At 35.2% G+C, this 16,507-nt stretch overlaps 1 protein-coding gene across 2 annotated transcripts in view; it reads right to left on the bottom strand.

Moving 5' to 3' along the window:
• USH2A (usherin) overlaps nucleotides 1-16,507 on the bottom strand; it is a 368,965-nt gene that overhangs the window by 298,305 nt on the left and 54,153 nt on the right. For both annotated transcript variants that reach the window (XM_033513296.1, XM_033513295.1), the window contains exons 11-13: nucleotides 11,623-11,818; nucleotides 7,714-8,355; nucleotides 2,157-2,340 (exon numbers count right to left, since the gene is read on the bottom strand). In XM_033513296.1, coding sequence (XP_033369187.1) covers nucleotides 2,157-2,340; nucleotides 7,714-8,355; nucleotides 11,623-11,818 — 1,022 coding nt within the window. The remainder of the gene's footprint in view (nucleotides 1-2,156; nucleotides 2,341-7,713; nucleotides 8,356-11,622; nucleotides 11,819-16,507) is intronic.

Raw genomic sequence — 16,507 nt, 5'->3', positions numbered from 1 at the left:
GATTTCATAAACAGTAATCTGTCAAGATATATATATAAATAGATAAACAATTTGTGATGTTCATTGACCAGTTCATTATAGTAAGCAATACAGAGGTAAAGCATTTCAAATGTGTACAGATGCTCACAACCATTACAGATCTACTCAGACTGCTGCAAACACTCAGTATTTCTAATTCATTAATTGCCAAGAAATTTTTCATGCTTCATAACCTGAAATGCACTAAAGAATATGGAGGTCCTGTTTTATCTCAAAAATACCACAAAATAAATCAGCTCACATATACATTCAGAGTGGGAGAATTTTAAAACCTCACAATCTCTGTGTATCACAACTTCTGCTTCTTTTGTGCTACTGTGCAAAGACAGATATGTCTTTGCCCCTACAGGTAGCTCACATCCTTTTCTGTCCTTAAAAGACACTTGAGCAAGGATGGCTTAAATGACCTGGCAACTTTATGGAGAAAGAAAAATCATATTACTTTTTTTATGAAGATATTAACAGTTGAAGAAATGGAATAAAATAGATTAACAAATAAAGACCTGCATTATCATTTTCAGTGGATAGAAGTTTCTGCCTGAGGAGCAGAGGTACATCGCCCAAGAAAACAACAATGAAAAGGGAGCCAAGAAAATGCAACACATGTTAATAATCATGTTAATGTATGAACAGAGTAGTCTTCAATACTGCCATGAGGATTAACTAGTATTAAGGCATTAAGACCAACCCAGATTCAAATTCCAGAACTGTAAAAACTTTCTATCTTTACAACAAAGTCTAGATCTAGATAATTTATATTTCTATGCTTCAAATTTCAAAAGACAGGTTCAAATGCAGGTATTTGAAAGCCAGTATCTAGCTCAGAAAACCTACTGCTTAGCACAAATGTGCTAAAACTGAGGGGCAAGGGGAGAATCTATTCCAAGTAACTAAAAAAAAAAAAAAAGTATCATTAATAATAAGGAAAACATATTTCAAAGGGAACTTTAATATTACACAGACTTTATTTCTCACCATTAGAAATGACAATAAGTCAAAATAGGAAGTCCTTATTCCTACAGATTGCTTTATGGCTATTAGCCGTTGCCTCTGTGACCCAAAACAGTAAAAAATAATTTTAAAAATCTCCTAATGAGTGACAGTAACATAAAAGTTAAAGTGAAAAATCTGCAGAATAATGTCAAATATATGCAGGATGACACTGCTAATCACTGCCTAAAAGCATGTCTGCCCCACACTAGCTAGGGGAGAGAAGCAGAGGGAGGGGAACATTGTACAGATTTTGCTTTTGGCTGTGGTAGCTGGGTTTGGTTGTTTAAAAGGCAAAAAGACCAAACAAAAAAAAATTTAACAACATCTGAATGAATCTGAATCAAAAGATAATAGCATAAGAGCTGTGCATTTTTTCTGGACAATATTTTATGAGGAAATTGAGATTGTGAGGACTAGGCAAGAAAGATAATCCTGGGAAAAAAAGATAGAGCAATAGTTGAAATAACAGTGCTCTATACAGATATGTTCTTCCCTTATAATCCAGGGAATCCATATAGTTTCAATGTATCTAAAGACTCTAGGCTACATTAGAAATACAATTTACCCTGTGGCACATAACAAAATGTTGAAAAATAATACACTGCTTCAGAAAAACAAATTTCTAATAGTAAAGATGCAGCAAATATTTGTACTGCTGTTACCAAAAGAAATTTGGGAAGTCAGGGATATCTGTAGTTTTCCCTTTCCCTCCCCACCACCCCCCACTAAATCTTCCTGAAATCTTCAATAGCATTCACTAGTTGTAAGAATGGCAAATTACTTGCATTTTAATAGTCAATGTTTAATACCTCAGAAAACAATGTACCTGACTGAAGATGTTGAGAAAACATAGGGAAACATTTAACAAATTGCTACAACTCAGCCTTATACACCTTTCATGTTGTTACTACTTAAATATGTGGCAAAATTTATATTTCCTTCGGCTCATGGAGCAAAGGGGATGGTGTAATGTATCACATGTGAATCAGAGTGCACACATGAACTCATAGAAGGAGTGACCTAACTAGAACACATCTTTCCATTGTCACCAAACCCTTGATTGAGCTATGAGGAAAAATGTAACAGGGAGTTTTTAATTGACCGGTAAAAAAAGAAACACTCACCTCCCTGTGACAGAGTCAAATCCAAAATAAAGTTCTTTGCAATGTTCACATGTCTGTCCTGTTACAGAAGCATCTTGGCAACTACATTGGCCAGTGAGTTTATCACAGATCTGATTCACAGAACCAGCTATGTGGCACAGGCATGGCAGACAGCCAGTGACGCTAGATGGAGAAAAATAAAAACCTGCAAAAGAAAGGAATTTTTTTTGTTATCCCTCTTCAGACTCTTAGCCAGAACAAGTGCAAAATAGGGGGAGTACATTAACATGTCTGTGGGGAAAGTAAAAACCCAAGGATGTGAGAAGCACTCATGAATGCACCACAAGCAGTAGAAACAAAAAATAACATACAGAGACATTTGTCTGTTCTAATCTGAGATAGAAGCTCGGAAAATGGCAAGCTGCAAACTATAAGAAATGCACATATCTTCTTAAGAATGTCTCTTAATTTTTCTCAACCAGTGGTTGACTTAATCCTTGAAGCAAGATAATGTTTCTTTGGAAAAACTACATTTGATGAGCATTTCTAGGTTTTTATTTATATTATACTCCTCTTTAACATAGAGCTTGTACCTTCACAAATACTTTCACAGAAACTAATAAACTGATAAAAGAAAGTTACTGATCTGGTATTAAAAAGGGTTCATCCTGAATCCTGTCCTGTTCCTGTATTATTTCCAATTATGAATTTGAGTATTCATTTCACATTCCCCCCAGTATATTTGGTATGCCTTTGCTGTGCTATCTTCCATCCTATTGCCCTGACAAGCAATCTTTATTTATGCTGATATTTATCTATTACTGATAAATACAGTCAGATACAGTTTATATCCCTCTAATCTGGTCATTCAAGAATTTACCCATTATTCATAATCTCACCAGAAATTCCTAACAAAGAGCTTTTACACACATTCTCTTAATGAAGCTGTTCCACTTGCATAATCTGTTTCACTATGTATGGACTTACTTAATTCTTAACAATTTCTTTCTGATCAGAAGACAATTCAAGTAATGGCAGACTAGTAAAAATATAATTACATATGTTTCCAAAACATTTTCTATTTTTACTTGATTATTAATAAACATTTAACTGTTTTTTTCAACCTAGCTGTTCTTCTTTTTATTTTCCCCCTTGGAGTGGTACAGTTTATTAAAAATGTAGCAATGCATGAGAGTTTTGTAAATGATCCTGATGCCACATTATTAAGAGATACTAGACAATAACAAGTATCTATCTTGGAACATGAATCCTAAAATAGGCCCATTGATATGAGTTTCTATTTCCCTTAGCTAGTCGCTATTAGTTATTATTGTATAACTTCAATAGAAAAATTTCAGCTGCTACTGAGATATGCAGCATTTGCACAGACTTCTCAGACACTTGCCCTCTCTCCAGATCAAGTTCAATCAGTAGTTTCTTAGTCATGTTCTCAGCTACTGAACATTTTTTGCTGTCCAATAACTTCCCGATGTCCTGCTTTATAATAAGGAGCCCAAAATTATATTGTAACATGTCATATTGCCCAAGGCCTTATTATTTGTCTTACAAGAGATAGTTCTATATATACACCCCTAGGGTGGTATTCTCTGTCTTTGCAGCAATGCTGCACTGTGAGCTCATATCCAAATAGCAGAGGAACTAAACAAATTGAAAACATTAGAATTTTACTGCTCAAATCTTTGTTCAAGTTTAGCCTCTGGTCCTCGGTGAGATAAATCTCAAGTGGACAGTGAAGTGATATCAGTCTCCAGTTAACATACATTCGCATCATAAAAAACCACGCTGTTGGCACTTTATTCCAGAGAGGCCCCAAACTGAGGCAGCACAGAGAGCAAATAGCCTGAAGTTATTAGTGAGGCAGCATGTATTATCTCCTGCTGCACTTCTCTGTGCTCTGCAGTGCCCATCCTGTGCATAAATAGAGGAGACCATTTCCCAGCAATGTCACTCCTGAGCACAATGAACGACTCCACTCAAAGAACCTAACAGGAAGGTAGGAAACAAGTGTAAGCCTTGGACTCATGCAGAAGGTCAAAGCACTTCTTCAGGACCCACTTTATAGTTGCAGTAAATGATAAGCACTCAAGCTAAACCAGATCCTTGTCCATCTGAAATTTTGCATAGAACTATGATTCTATGCTTCTTTTGTATAAAATAACATCTAAGAGAAGTCTATAGTGGGAAAATAAGCACATCTCTAGAAAATAAATTAATTTTTCCTGAGAAGGATCAATTATTACAGCATATACTACTTTTATTGTAGCAGAAAAATTACTAATTATAATCTAAACCTTAGTGTTAAACATCCTAGATCTCCTACAGCCATACTGCCTAAACCACTGTAGAGCAGTGAAGGATTTGGTAGGATATTTTTTTATTATAATCTTTTAGAAATGCTCTAAAAGTTTCTGGACAGTACCACAATTACTTTTTTTTGCCCCAGAAGTAGCAGATAAAGACAAAACATTTTTTTAAAAGTGAGGGAAAGGAAAACACAAAAAATTTCTTCCCCCAACTAATTTGTAAGTACCATGATCAAATATAGAGGAAAAAGAGGAAAAACTAGATTAAAAGTTCATACTGTTTTTCATAATCATTATTATTTACCTTCATCATCTAGAATTTGACTCCACCTAGGAAAGAGTACCAATTTAATGCAAGCTTAATTTACAGCAAGGTTAGAAGGGCTCATAGAAGTTGCTTTATGAAGAATCCACTGTTGTATAATGGAACCAATTTCCAACTTTAAGACATCCACCACAAATCTCTGAGATCTATGTATGCAACTAGCATTATGCTTATTCTTTTTCAGACTGTTTTTCCAATTCAGCCATAACTGATCACATTTGTCAATCAAACTGACTTTTCAAAAGGAAGAATTAAAGTCATAGCAAAGTATTCAGCTTCTTTTTTTAGTCATCCTCTTAGCATTTCTCCCACTGTATAGAGAAGGAACACATGACCAATTCCTTAGCACCTTTACAGCTTACCATCTATGGCAGTAATGCTCATTTCTTAACCACAGGCTGGGAGTCAAAATGCACAGTTAACCACAGCAGCAATATTGTCACAAGATAATTCATATCCTTCAGGTCAAGAGAGGTAGTAAGTACACAAACCCTCAGTACTGGTGCCCAGAGACACATCCTACGTGTTTCTTTACATCTTTTCCACACTACATAGCATTCTATGCAAACCTGTGGTTATGGACTAAATAACTTACAAAACAAAACACCTTTGTTACAGCTTTGCTGCTCTCATAACAAGATCCAAAACCTGTGTTGAATAGGATTTGTGTGGTACAAATTGCAGTCAGCAACACAGTTCCAGAATGAACTGGGACAAAATGCTCACAACGATTTGGGGGTTGAAGAGAACCTATGTTTCAATCACTGCAACCTAGGACATCTCATAAGCAAGTTTCTGTACAAGGTAAAACTGCTCTTTCATTTTGTTTCATGCTAGAATCAAGCGTTCCTCTCTTTGCATATACCATTAGTTTAAAGAAAAAAATAAATGTACACCAATCTACCAAAATGTTACTGGTATGAAAACAAACTGGAAAACACGAGTCATGGATACAGCCTAACAGATGAAACACATGGCTGAATGTGCCAAAAAGAGATTTAAGAAATTCAATCCCCATATAAAACAATTTCCAAAAGCTACAACCAGTTTGACTTTTTCTCAACTGGCAACTCTTCCTACATTAAGACTTTGGTAACTTTTGGGAACTTCTCAGATTTTATCAAAGCACATGAAAGATATGCTACACTGGGACATTATTTTAAATGCTTTAATAATTAATATTTTAATACCTAACTTATATCATAGACCTGAGATGTCCCAACAAATTCAGAAATCCTCTGTATGTTTTCAGGGCTGCCACAATTAATTTGTTTGTGTGTGCTTTAATTTGGCTGTGTTGGCTACATCTACACTTGGAGTACATTTTCACATATATTTGGAGTACCTTTTCTTGTCTTGGTCCCAAGATAAAGCCGTAGGACATGTTTACAGTACTTGAAACCAATTAAAATCTTTTGTATTTCTATATGGAAGATTTTTATACGCTTCCCCATCTCTTTTGGCACATACTAACAAAGAATATTATATAAAAGTTAGAAATCTTAAGCATCTAAATGAGGTCTCACTGAACCAGTGAAAATAGCACAGCTCACTGTGCTCTCCTAAGAGCAGTGCAGCGCACTTTTACAAAGATAAGAATTTACACTTTCACATGTAGCACAGAGCTCAGTGCTCAGCACATACATGTTTATAGCTATTAGTTAAAAAAATTAAAAATAATACTTACACAAATACATTTTTTAATTATTTCTCTTTTTACCAGGAACTATTGTAGGACTATTCCTCTGAGTGCCATGTAAGCTTTTCTACAAACCAGCCTGTTCACACTATCAATTAAACCTTTTTAAACCATTTAGTTCTGCATAAACCCTGGCCTTTCTTTTCCAAGGACAAGGGCGGTCACTGACTCGGGGAGCCTTGACATCACTCCTCTGCCGATCTCTGATTAAGTGGCTGCTATAGAGGGTTAGCAGGTCAAATAGCACTGGAGGAGGAACTAAGAAAAACAGAATGCTGCCTTATTTATTAGTATATGTACCTAAAATAATTTAAATGAAAGCATTTTAAAAAATACTTAATGGAGGTTAAGCAGCTTTTTTAACCTCTGTTCAAATTATTGAATGGCATATTAAAACCAATGGAGCTATAATGTACCTTTTAATGTGACCTGCTACTTGAATAAATTGCATATGTATTTAACTTGAACTAAATCTATCTGCTTAATATTATGATGGAGGGTAGGTTAACATTACCTATAGTTTCACTTTACCTATCTACTTTTTAAAACAAGTACATTGAAATATAACTACAGAGCTCCCCACTTAAAATGAACTTTTACACTCTGCTTACAAATATGGCACAAAATCTTGAACAAATACATAACAAACTGCAAATATCACCTACTTCCAGGGCCAAACTGTAAGCAGCCCTTGTGCAAGCCAGCACAACCCCAACACAGCAAGGCAGGTGAATGCTTTCTAAGTGGCATGTTTGCCAGCCTCATCAAATTTAAGCAACCATCTCTGTGCCTCCTGCCACGCTCAGCTTTATGCATGAAGTGCCCTTCCTGAAGAGCATGCACTCTGCCTTCCAAATCCACGTTTTTCATTATGAGGATAGCTGCTGTTCATTAGATTATGCCAATTTACCTCTTATTAAGGGATTGGGACTTGATTATTTGTATAGTTTCTCTATATCTAGAAGTAGCCTAACCTTATTTTGGACATGTTGAAACTGCAGTAATAATACAAATTATTCAACATCTGCAAATAGAATAGAAATTTGATGGTGATTAGGAAAATAATGCTTCTTTCTCACACAGTTAAGAAGAAACAGAAAAACAATTATAACATATGCCAGAGACGTGTCAGACATGAAGCTGTCTAACCCCATATTAAAAACTATAGGAAATTATAACAAACAAAGCAAAACTTACTATATCAAATCACTTGTCTTCCAATTTCCTTACCTGGTTTACACTCACCACACCTTCTCCCCTGGCGCTGAGGCAGACAGACACACTGCCCAGAAACATGGTCACAAACTGTTCCTGCCAACGTGCCCAGAGCGTCACAGTCGCAGGGCTGGCAGCCGTGGGCATTGCTCAGGCTGAGGTTGTACGTCTGTCGCATGCACTGACTGCACCGAAGGCCAGTCACACCAGCTTTGCAAGGACACTGTCCTGTCGATTTGTCACAGAGCAGAGAGCCATTTACTGTCCCTGCCTTCTCGCAGTTACATGGCAGACAAAGGAAGGAGGGACCTTTCTGCACTCTGTGGTACCCATCCAGGCACTCGTCGCAGCGCCTTCCCCCGATATTTGGTTTACACGCACATTGCCCCGTCCTCACGTCACACATGGTTCCCGAAATCGACCCTGCAGCATCGCATTCACAAGCCTTACAACCAGTTACATCCAGCCCATAAAAGTTGTCCACGCAGGTGTCACAGAGAAGTCCTTTCACTCGCTCTTTACAATTGCACTGCCCAGAGAGAGGGTTGCAGAATTGGCTCACTGAGCCATGGCTGTTACACCAACAAGGCTCACATCCATCTTCATTAGAATATCTGAGAGCTTTAAATCCAAAATTGCAACTATCACACCTCAGACCTGGAAAGAGAAAAGGAATTTAAAAAAAAAACAAAAAAAACCCCAAATATTAAAAGCTTTTAGTTTTAAAAAGGGTAAGTATACTACACATGAAATAAAAAAAAAAACCAAAAGGAAGGACTGATATTCTTCACCAGCATAATTAACAGGAGTGACGAGGCTGCACAAATCAATTGAATAACTGTGGCATCCCAAAAATCTGTTTACTTTCCCAATTTGTTTCAGAAGCAATGCATTTCTGCTGGCCTCTCAGTACAATTTAAGATACTTCTGCAAGAGATTCTTTCTAACACTTCTAAGACAAAGCAGAATTAATCTCTTTGTCCCCCAGAACACCACCTGTTGCACAATCAATGCCTATGTGAACTCTTCACCCTATATTGTAGAAATATAATACATAGAGAATTGCACTGGGTTCACAATCTGTTCTGATAATAGATTTATATATTGTATTAAAAACATTAAACATATACTAGGACAGCACAAGTTAGACTAACTATAACAAATTATTTGCTTAACACAATATTTCTGTTTTATCATTGATTGCATTTATGTTAGTCTTTATCGTTAGCCCTTACTGAAAGCAGAAAATGTTTTCCATAATCCAAAATGAAATATTTTTATCTAAATGTATGATTTAGTTAACTCCTGCAGTACATTAAAATATAAACTGTTTTCTTCATGCTTCATTCTGTAGTTTTATTAGTGTTGTTCTCAAAGTCAATGCTTGCTTTATCCCTGCCCCAAGGGATGGCATTTATATGTTAGTTTATAAAATGTACATTACAAGAAAGCAAACTAGATTATTATACGCAAAATGCAAATTCAGTTATGTATTTTTCCCTTGCAGTGCGAAAATCCTTCACTATGAAGCTATGACTTAATTGTTTCATATAGGAAAATATAAATACAATCTTCTAGCAAAACACTGTCATCATTTAAAAAAAATACAAAACCATACCAAAATACATCTAGCAACTTACATGTAGAAAAATAAAACTAAAAATGGTAGGGAATGCATTATATACATGGATAAAAACTCAAAAACTCCAACAGAAGGCGAGTTCCTTTAACAGTGATGAATGACTCACCTAAGGCATATCATTTAATTTCAATAAGGAAAATAAAAAAGGACCACTATTGCTGCAAATTTTAAAAATAACTGTATTGTTAACAAGAATTATGACTCATTTTGAACTATTAAAATTGGTCTACATGGATTCATATCATATCAGTTTTAAAAATATGCGCAGTGCTTATTTGAATATGCCATACATATTCCTGACAGGTAATCTATTCCTAACGATACTGAGGAAGGCCTACAGGGCATCACATTCAATGTTAACAAGTACAGGGGAGTTAGCACGCTTGGCATTTAATTCACATTCTTCTACCTTTTTATTCTAGATGAATGACCTACTTTAATAAAATTATTGGTGCTAATGTATTTTACTGGTGATAGAATCATTAGCAAGATTTAACAGTTGTGTTAACTCTAACAGTTCATGTTTCATAACATTGCAGTCCATAGTTGCATTTTTCTGTTATCGTGTTTGTTCAAATAGATAAAATGGCAACAGACAGATTGCTCTAAAAACCAATTTAGAAATCCAAAGAGGAAAGTTCCCTGGTAAATTTGCTGCACACATTTCAATATACAGAAGCTTATTTACAATTGGTTTGGAAAACAAAAAAGGAGAATCTAGTCTGGAGAGAATTAAGTCTTTATCCTGCAAACAAACAGTTGCATAACTACAGCCCCCCATCATAGCTACATACAAGTACAAAAAGCATAGACCCACAGTCAGTTTGTTTTTTTTAACAACTATTTCAGTGAAAATAAAAACAATTCTTAATGTTTTCATCAAGGGGAGAAAATGTAATATGCAGATAACCAAATATGTGAGAACCAGACTGCGCATTTCTTGTCTGCCAAACTGCCACTGAATTAAAAAGTGTTTTCACAGGTTCAAACATAAAATGTGGGCAAAGAATATATAATTAAGAATACTCTGAAATCCTTTTTCTTGACCGTAGAGAAAGGGCTTAAGATGCACAAAGGTTTTCTACTCTTACCACCCTTTTCACTGCACAAAAAATACAGCGTTCCACAAGAAAAAGGACTGAAACCGTTCAGGCTTCAATCTGTTTAGAGCTATTTTCATTATTTGTTGTTATTCTGCATTTTCTTCTTTCTTCTAATTTCCAAAAGCAACAAAGACAACATTACAAATGAGTCAACATTCACTAGTGAGGGCACATATAATATTAAATATATTAACATGTACTTGAACATTATAAATGCAACCCAGAACCTGGTTAGGGTGAAGAAAAAATAGATTACTAATTCTGTTAATAACAAAGCAGAAGAGGAATTTTTCTTTTTGAGACATATGTATAGTCTGAGACATGTACAGTTACCATGCAAGGCTCACTTTATCAGGAAATTCTCCTTGCATAATATTCCCATACATCAACATTTCAAAGTGTATTATATATACTGTGTATTTTGGGCACTTGATAAATTTTGTCCTTATGTAGCTGTGGCTCCCCTCAAATATGCTGGAAGTAATAAATTGCTATAATCAAATCTAATTTCTGAAAAATACCTGTGGGAGTAACAAACAAAAAAGCACGTCTTGTAAAAAAAATGATAAATAACACAGAAGGTAGCAGTTTATTATAATCAGCTTGGCATTGAATTACAAAATTAAAATTATGTGGCCCTTGATAACTAACCCTGGCTATGTACATGATCTGTGGAATTATGTTGACTTATTTTGCATTTCATAGGAACAGTTCAAAGAAATATAATAGAAAAAAATTGATAGATTTATCACAAAGGACCCTGTAGCACAGAATATTTTGAGAAAAAAATCCATTTATTTTGGTCTATTAAGAAAACTAGCATGGAAACGATTTGCTTAGAACTCATTAAGTACAAAACACATTGAAAAAGTGCTAATTTCCTAAAAGAAACATCTACGCAGTAAGCAAATTACATTATTTCTGTGACTTATTAGTATGGAGCTATGTAAACTAACATAGCTATGCCATAAAGAAACTTCTAAAGGGTTGATTAAACTAAGCTTCAAGCTGTAGTTTGATAGAATTATTAAATTAATAATTTTTCAACAGTTAATTTCATTCATTTTTGCAATCTGCCTTCAGCAAAGAAGCTTTCTATACCTTTCATTTAGAAACCAAGCGTGTTTTATTTCCAGAGAAAACAAGAAAAATGGATCTGAACTCTTGCATTACACATACCAATAACATTTGCTTTGCACTTGCACTGTCCTGAATTTTGGTGACAGGTAATATCTCCATTGACTGTCCCAGAGGTATTACAGTTACAGGGACTGCAGCCATCAGGGTTTGACTGTTGCAGACTGTAGAATCCTTCCTGGCACTGATTGCATTGTCTGCCAGACACATGTCTCTTACAATTACACTGGCCTCCAATCTAGAAAGATACAAAATAATATAGAATGATGAACATATCTATTTTTAGATGATACATTCATTAGCAACAAGAATGGGAGTATGAGTGGGGAAGGAGAAAATTTAAAATGAACAGAAAAAAAAAATAAGCCTGCATTTTTTTTAATTTGTTAAGAGAGAGGAAAAAGGAGAAATATTGAACAGAGTGTAACTATTCGACTTTTAAATAGAGTTTAAAAGTCCTCTTCTTTCAAAACAGAAGGGAAAAAGAAGTGAGTAAACAATACGGCCATATTTACCATCTGGACAGAGAACCTGCAAAGAATATTTACAAAATTGCATGCTAGAAATGGTGACTTCTATTAAAATGAATATTTTTTTGAATCACAATTACTGTAAAGAACTATCATCTTCAAAGGTCAAGTTTTGCATTTGTTGTTCTCCCTACATGCTTATTTATTTCAGTGAAAATGTTAAACAAAAATGAAGCAAAATTGAAGGTTTTCCTTTCTGATTACCCATCCAAGGTACATTTCCCTTCCCTCTACCGAAGGATGTGATCCAACAGCTCAGGAACTCAAACCCTCTCACTCTCTTTGGTTCAGCTGAGATCCAAACCATTCAACTTCAGTGGGGGTATGTAAAAGTCCTCACCTCTCCCTAAATGTGTAGCATTGCTGTTCAGAAGGAGCTGACACATTCTCTGTTATGCCAAGACCATCATCTGGGAGTACAAGTCTCACATGTTGTGCAAGATTAAAGGGCTCCTGAAAAGCTACCTCAATTTCAGACCTCTGAAAGCAAGGGAAAAAACCCAATCTCTACATTTATCACTTTCATGGTGGGGAAACCAACCACAGGGAAAGGGCAACAGCACAGGGATGGAGAAACAATGACATCAGTTAATGCACAACAAAAACGATCCCAGGGAGTCAAAGCAACGCAGAGATGGGAAGTGGCAAAAGGTTTGGGATCCATAATCAAGGAACAAAACCTAACTTTTCTAACTGAAGTGTTCTGGGAAATGTAGAAATAAAGGAACTGTGTTATAAGGAATTTTCTTCAGGTCAGCGTATTTTGCCAGTGCAAATATTTACAAATATGAAAAAGCACAGTAATTCAAAAGCCATATTCATCTATGACATCAACAACTGTAGTTCAATGTACTTGGCTTTTAATCACCTACTGAAACAAAAATTTCTCTTAACAGTTGCCTTTTTCATCTTTAATTCACAAGTCAGCCAAGCTGAAACGAGAGACAAAGCTGCTGGCAAGTTCCACTTAAATATTATCATCACACCCTCAAATCTAAAATGAAGCTCTAAGCTTTATTAATACAAAATAGAATATATGAACAACTAATAGTAAATTCTCAGTGCAGGAAATATTGAATAAAAGTTAGAGAAGAATATACTCCTACCATTTCCTCATAAAAGGATTCTGTACTCCATAAAACCTCTTTAATATGACTTCTTGATAGAGATCAATTACTGACGTATCAGCCTTAATTTTCAGGAAGATGTAGATATTAAAAACACAGGACAACAGCAAGTACAAGAAGAGTTAAAAGACCACAATAGCAGAAAACACAGCAACAAGGATTTTCAAGTTAATTCCCTTTTAGACTGGATTTGATCTAGATATTTAGTGTATTATAAGAGACCCAGTCATGCATCACAGCCATTCATCAGAGAAGTCGCATGTGAAAAGCAGATCTGAGTTTAATCCTAAATGAAGAAAATGAAGAAAAATACCCAGTTTAATGCATAACTGTAAAAGAAACATTTTTGTGCTAGTGGTCACAGCATACACAGGTTACACAATAGCACTCAACTCATACCCAAAAAAACTTAGAAGTTACTCCAAAAGCTGCCACAGGAAGGAAACCATTACCTGAAAAATGTCATCTTCAATAACTGAAAGTATGATCAAAACAGGATAGCTAAGAGAAAATAACCGCTACCAAATTTTAAACTAGAATAAGGCAACACAAAAATGAGCATTTAACAAGAAACATGCCTAAATCATGAAGGGAAAAAAATTGAATATCAGAAACAAAGGAAGACTACCACAGAATCAGGACAATAAATAATTCAGTGGTATGATTTGCAGATTCAGAGTGGACACATGCAGCATCAGTAACAGGCTATCCAGAGGGGATGTGGAATCTCTGTTCCCAGAAGTATCAAGATTTATCCAGACAAAATCATGACTGACTGGATATAGCAATGACAACAGTTCTGCTTTGAGGACAGCAGATGACCAACTAATGCTTTTATGATTACTTGTAGCATTCAGGAAAGAGAACCACAACAGAGATAGTAAAGGAAGTCTTCCACAGCTCCTCACTACAAAAGAGCATCTACCTTTCTATATCAGGAATGATTTTTTAAGACTGATTTAAAACCAAAGAATTCAGAAGCAAAATATTTTAGCAAAATCTCAGCTGTTGAAAAGTGACTACACTTTACATGAGACTAAAGTTCTAGATGAAACAAAATGTAACATATTGGAACACTTAATAATTGCTTAAATAAACACCTGTAAAAGAGGAATAAAATTACATCTATCTCCTTAAAAGGCTGTAAGAAATTTCTAAGATCTACATTCTAGTAGTCTCTTTTTCATTACTATTCTACATTCTACTAGAAATTAAAATGATATATTGGAAAACCTGATATTTTTTCCCAAAGGAAAATCATGCTACATGATACTACTGCATTTCTTTAAGTCAGCAGCATTTTAATATATCACATACACTGAACCAAATGGATGATCAAAAAGTCAAATTAATTTCTACATCAAGAAGTACAAACTTAATGCCTGGGGAAAACCAACACTGACTATAGGTAGACAGTGATTCGTCCAAAATTAGCTATTACCACTCAAGAAAGAAGCTGTTAAAGCTGCTCCATTTCCCCTACAAATCATTTGGAAGCTCTGAAGCATTTAAGAAGGCAATAGGAATACTGTGATTATCAAGAAAAGAACTGAAAATTGCACAGGAAGTCTCATTCTGTCATAAAAATCTGTTTCGTATCAACATTTTACATAATTTGTGTATCTGGTTACCCTCTCTAAAATAAAAGAGGTCACAGAGTGAGTAGAATAAGCAAAGATACAAATGAAAAGAGACTAGAGACTTTACAGTTTGGAAATAAAGGATCGAAATTAAGGGAATATGTGGCTACAAAATCATGAGTGTCTTATAGAATGAATTCTTGTTTTCTCAAGTTACAAGATAGAAAACCCAGGAAATCCTAAGAAAGAAAAATTAAAAGAATTAATTGCTTTAAAAAATTACTTATATTAATTCCATATGTGGACACCAAACATGTGGCTACTTAAAATCCTGAGCCCTAAATCCATAAATAACTGAAATCTAGAAAAGCACATCACAGCAGGATCACACTTCTGGTTAGCAGAGAAGATACTGTGCTAGATTAGTCTCACACAGCAGAGCTGTTCAGACCCTGAATACCTGGAAATCCATGGCTAATTTTGAGCAAAGGGTAGATCTTTCCAGACGCCACAAGAGAAACATGTAGATTACACAATGCTAGAAGAAGCAAAGAATACCAGGACCTCCAGCATAATTTTGTGTCAAGCTATTAAAAGAAGCAGTAATTTTCATCACATGCACTTGCGGAAAATGTACATCCCCAAACCCAACCATAACAGGGTAAAAAAAAATTATCCTTGAAGAATAAATATAACTCTTTAAATGAGAGAGAAATGTCTGGCCAACTAAAAAATTCCAATTCTGTCCAGGAACCAGCCAACAAAACCATTTCCAGATCTGCCTGTTAAAAGAATATTTGGGCTTTATCTGGGGAGTATTTGATTTAAAAATGAGAAATACAGAAAAACAGTATCCTTAATTTCTCTGTACAGAGAAATAATCAGTGAAACGCTTGGCAATGAATACTGTTTCGAAGAAGCTGAACAAGCTGATAAATGCTTATAATCCTGCAGAAATAAGTATACCACAGGTTATAGCATGGAAATCTAGATCAAAATGGGGAGAACAAACCATTTCAATAACTACATAAAAATCCAAGTGAATTACAAAGGAAATAGGCTATTTTTGTTATAATTTCTGTAAATCTGGCTTACTCTGGAAACTATGGTATCATTGAAAGTATTGGTAGCAATGAATATTTAAAGGTTTTGTTAACCAGAATTTCACCAGTTGTTCACTGGAGATATTACTGAAACTTCCCCCCTTCCCCGATTCAAATGTTATCTGCCATTTAAAGAGAAATATTTCATTTTTCTATAACCAATGCTGCTTATAGGAGAGCAGAAAGCAATCTGTGCTCCCATTACTAATGCCTGAGAAGCCTGGTTCTGACCCAGTCAGCAGACACAAACTGCCTGTGTATTAACATGATCATCTTGGTACTAAATCACTGATGGAAAATATCTGTCTGGATTGTTGACTCTGAAAATGAACCTGGCCGAGCAGTACTACCAAGTGGTGGTGTGTCTTGGGACCTCATAATTACAATTGTTATTTGATGCAGAAAATCACTGATGCCAAGTTCACATGTATCCCTTGTGTCATTTATAATTTACGTACAAAATACACATTATTCCTATATCCTTGAGTGTAAACAGTTACAAAAGGTATGCCAGCAACCTTCTCCTGCATAAACCACAACTGCAGACTCGTCCTTAATCAGGAATCCAACTACTTAATGTTTCTGAA

Source organism: Parus major, chromosome 3 (assembly GCF_001522545.3).
Source record: "Parus major isolate Abel chromosome 3, Parus_major1.1, whole genome shotgun sequence".
Classification (NCBI taxonomy): domain Eukaryota; kingdom Metazoa; phylum Chordata; class Aves; order Passeriformes; family Paridae; genus Parus; species Parus major.
This window is presented reverse-complemented; position numbering and strand designations above follow the sequence as displayed.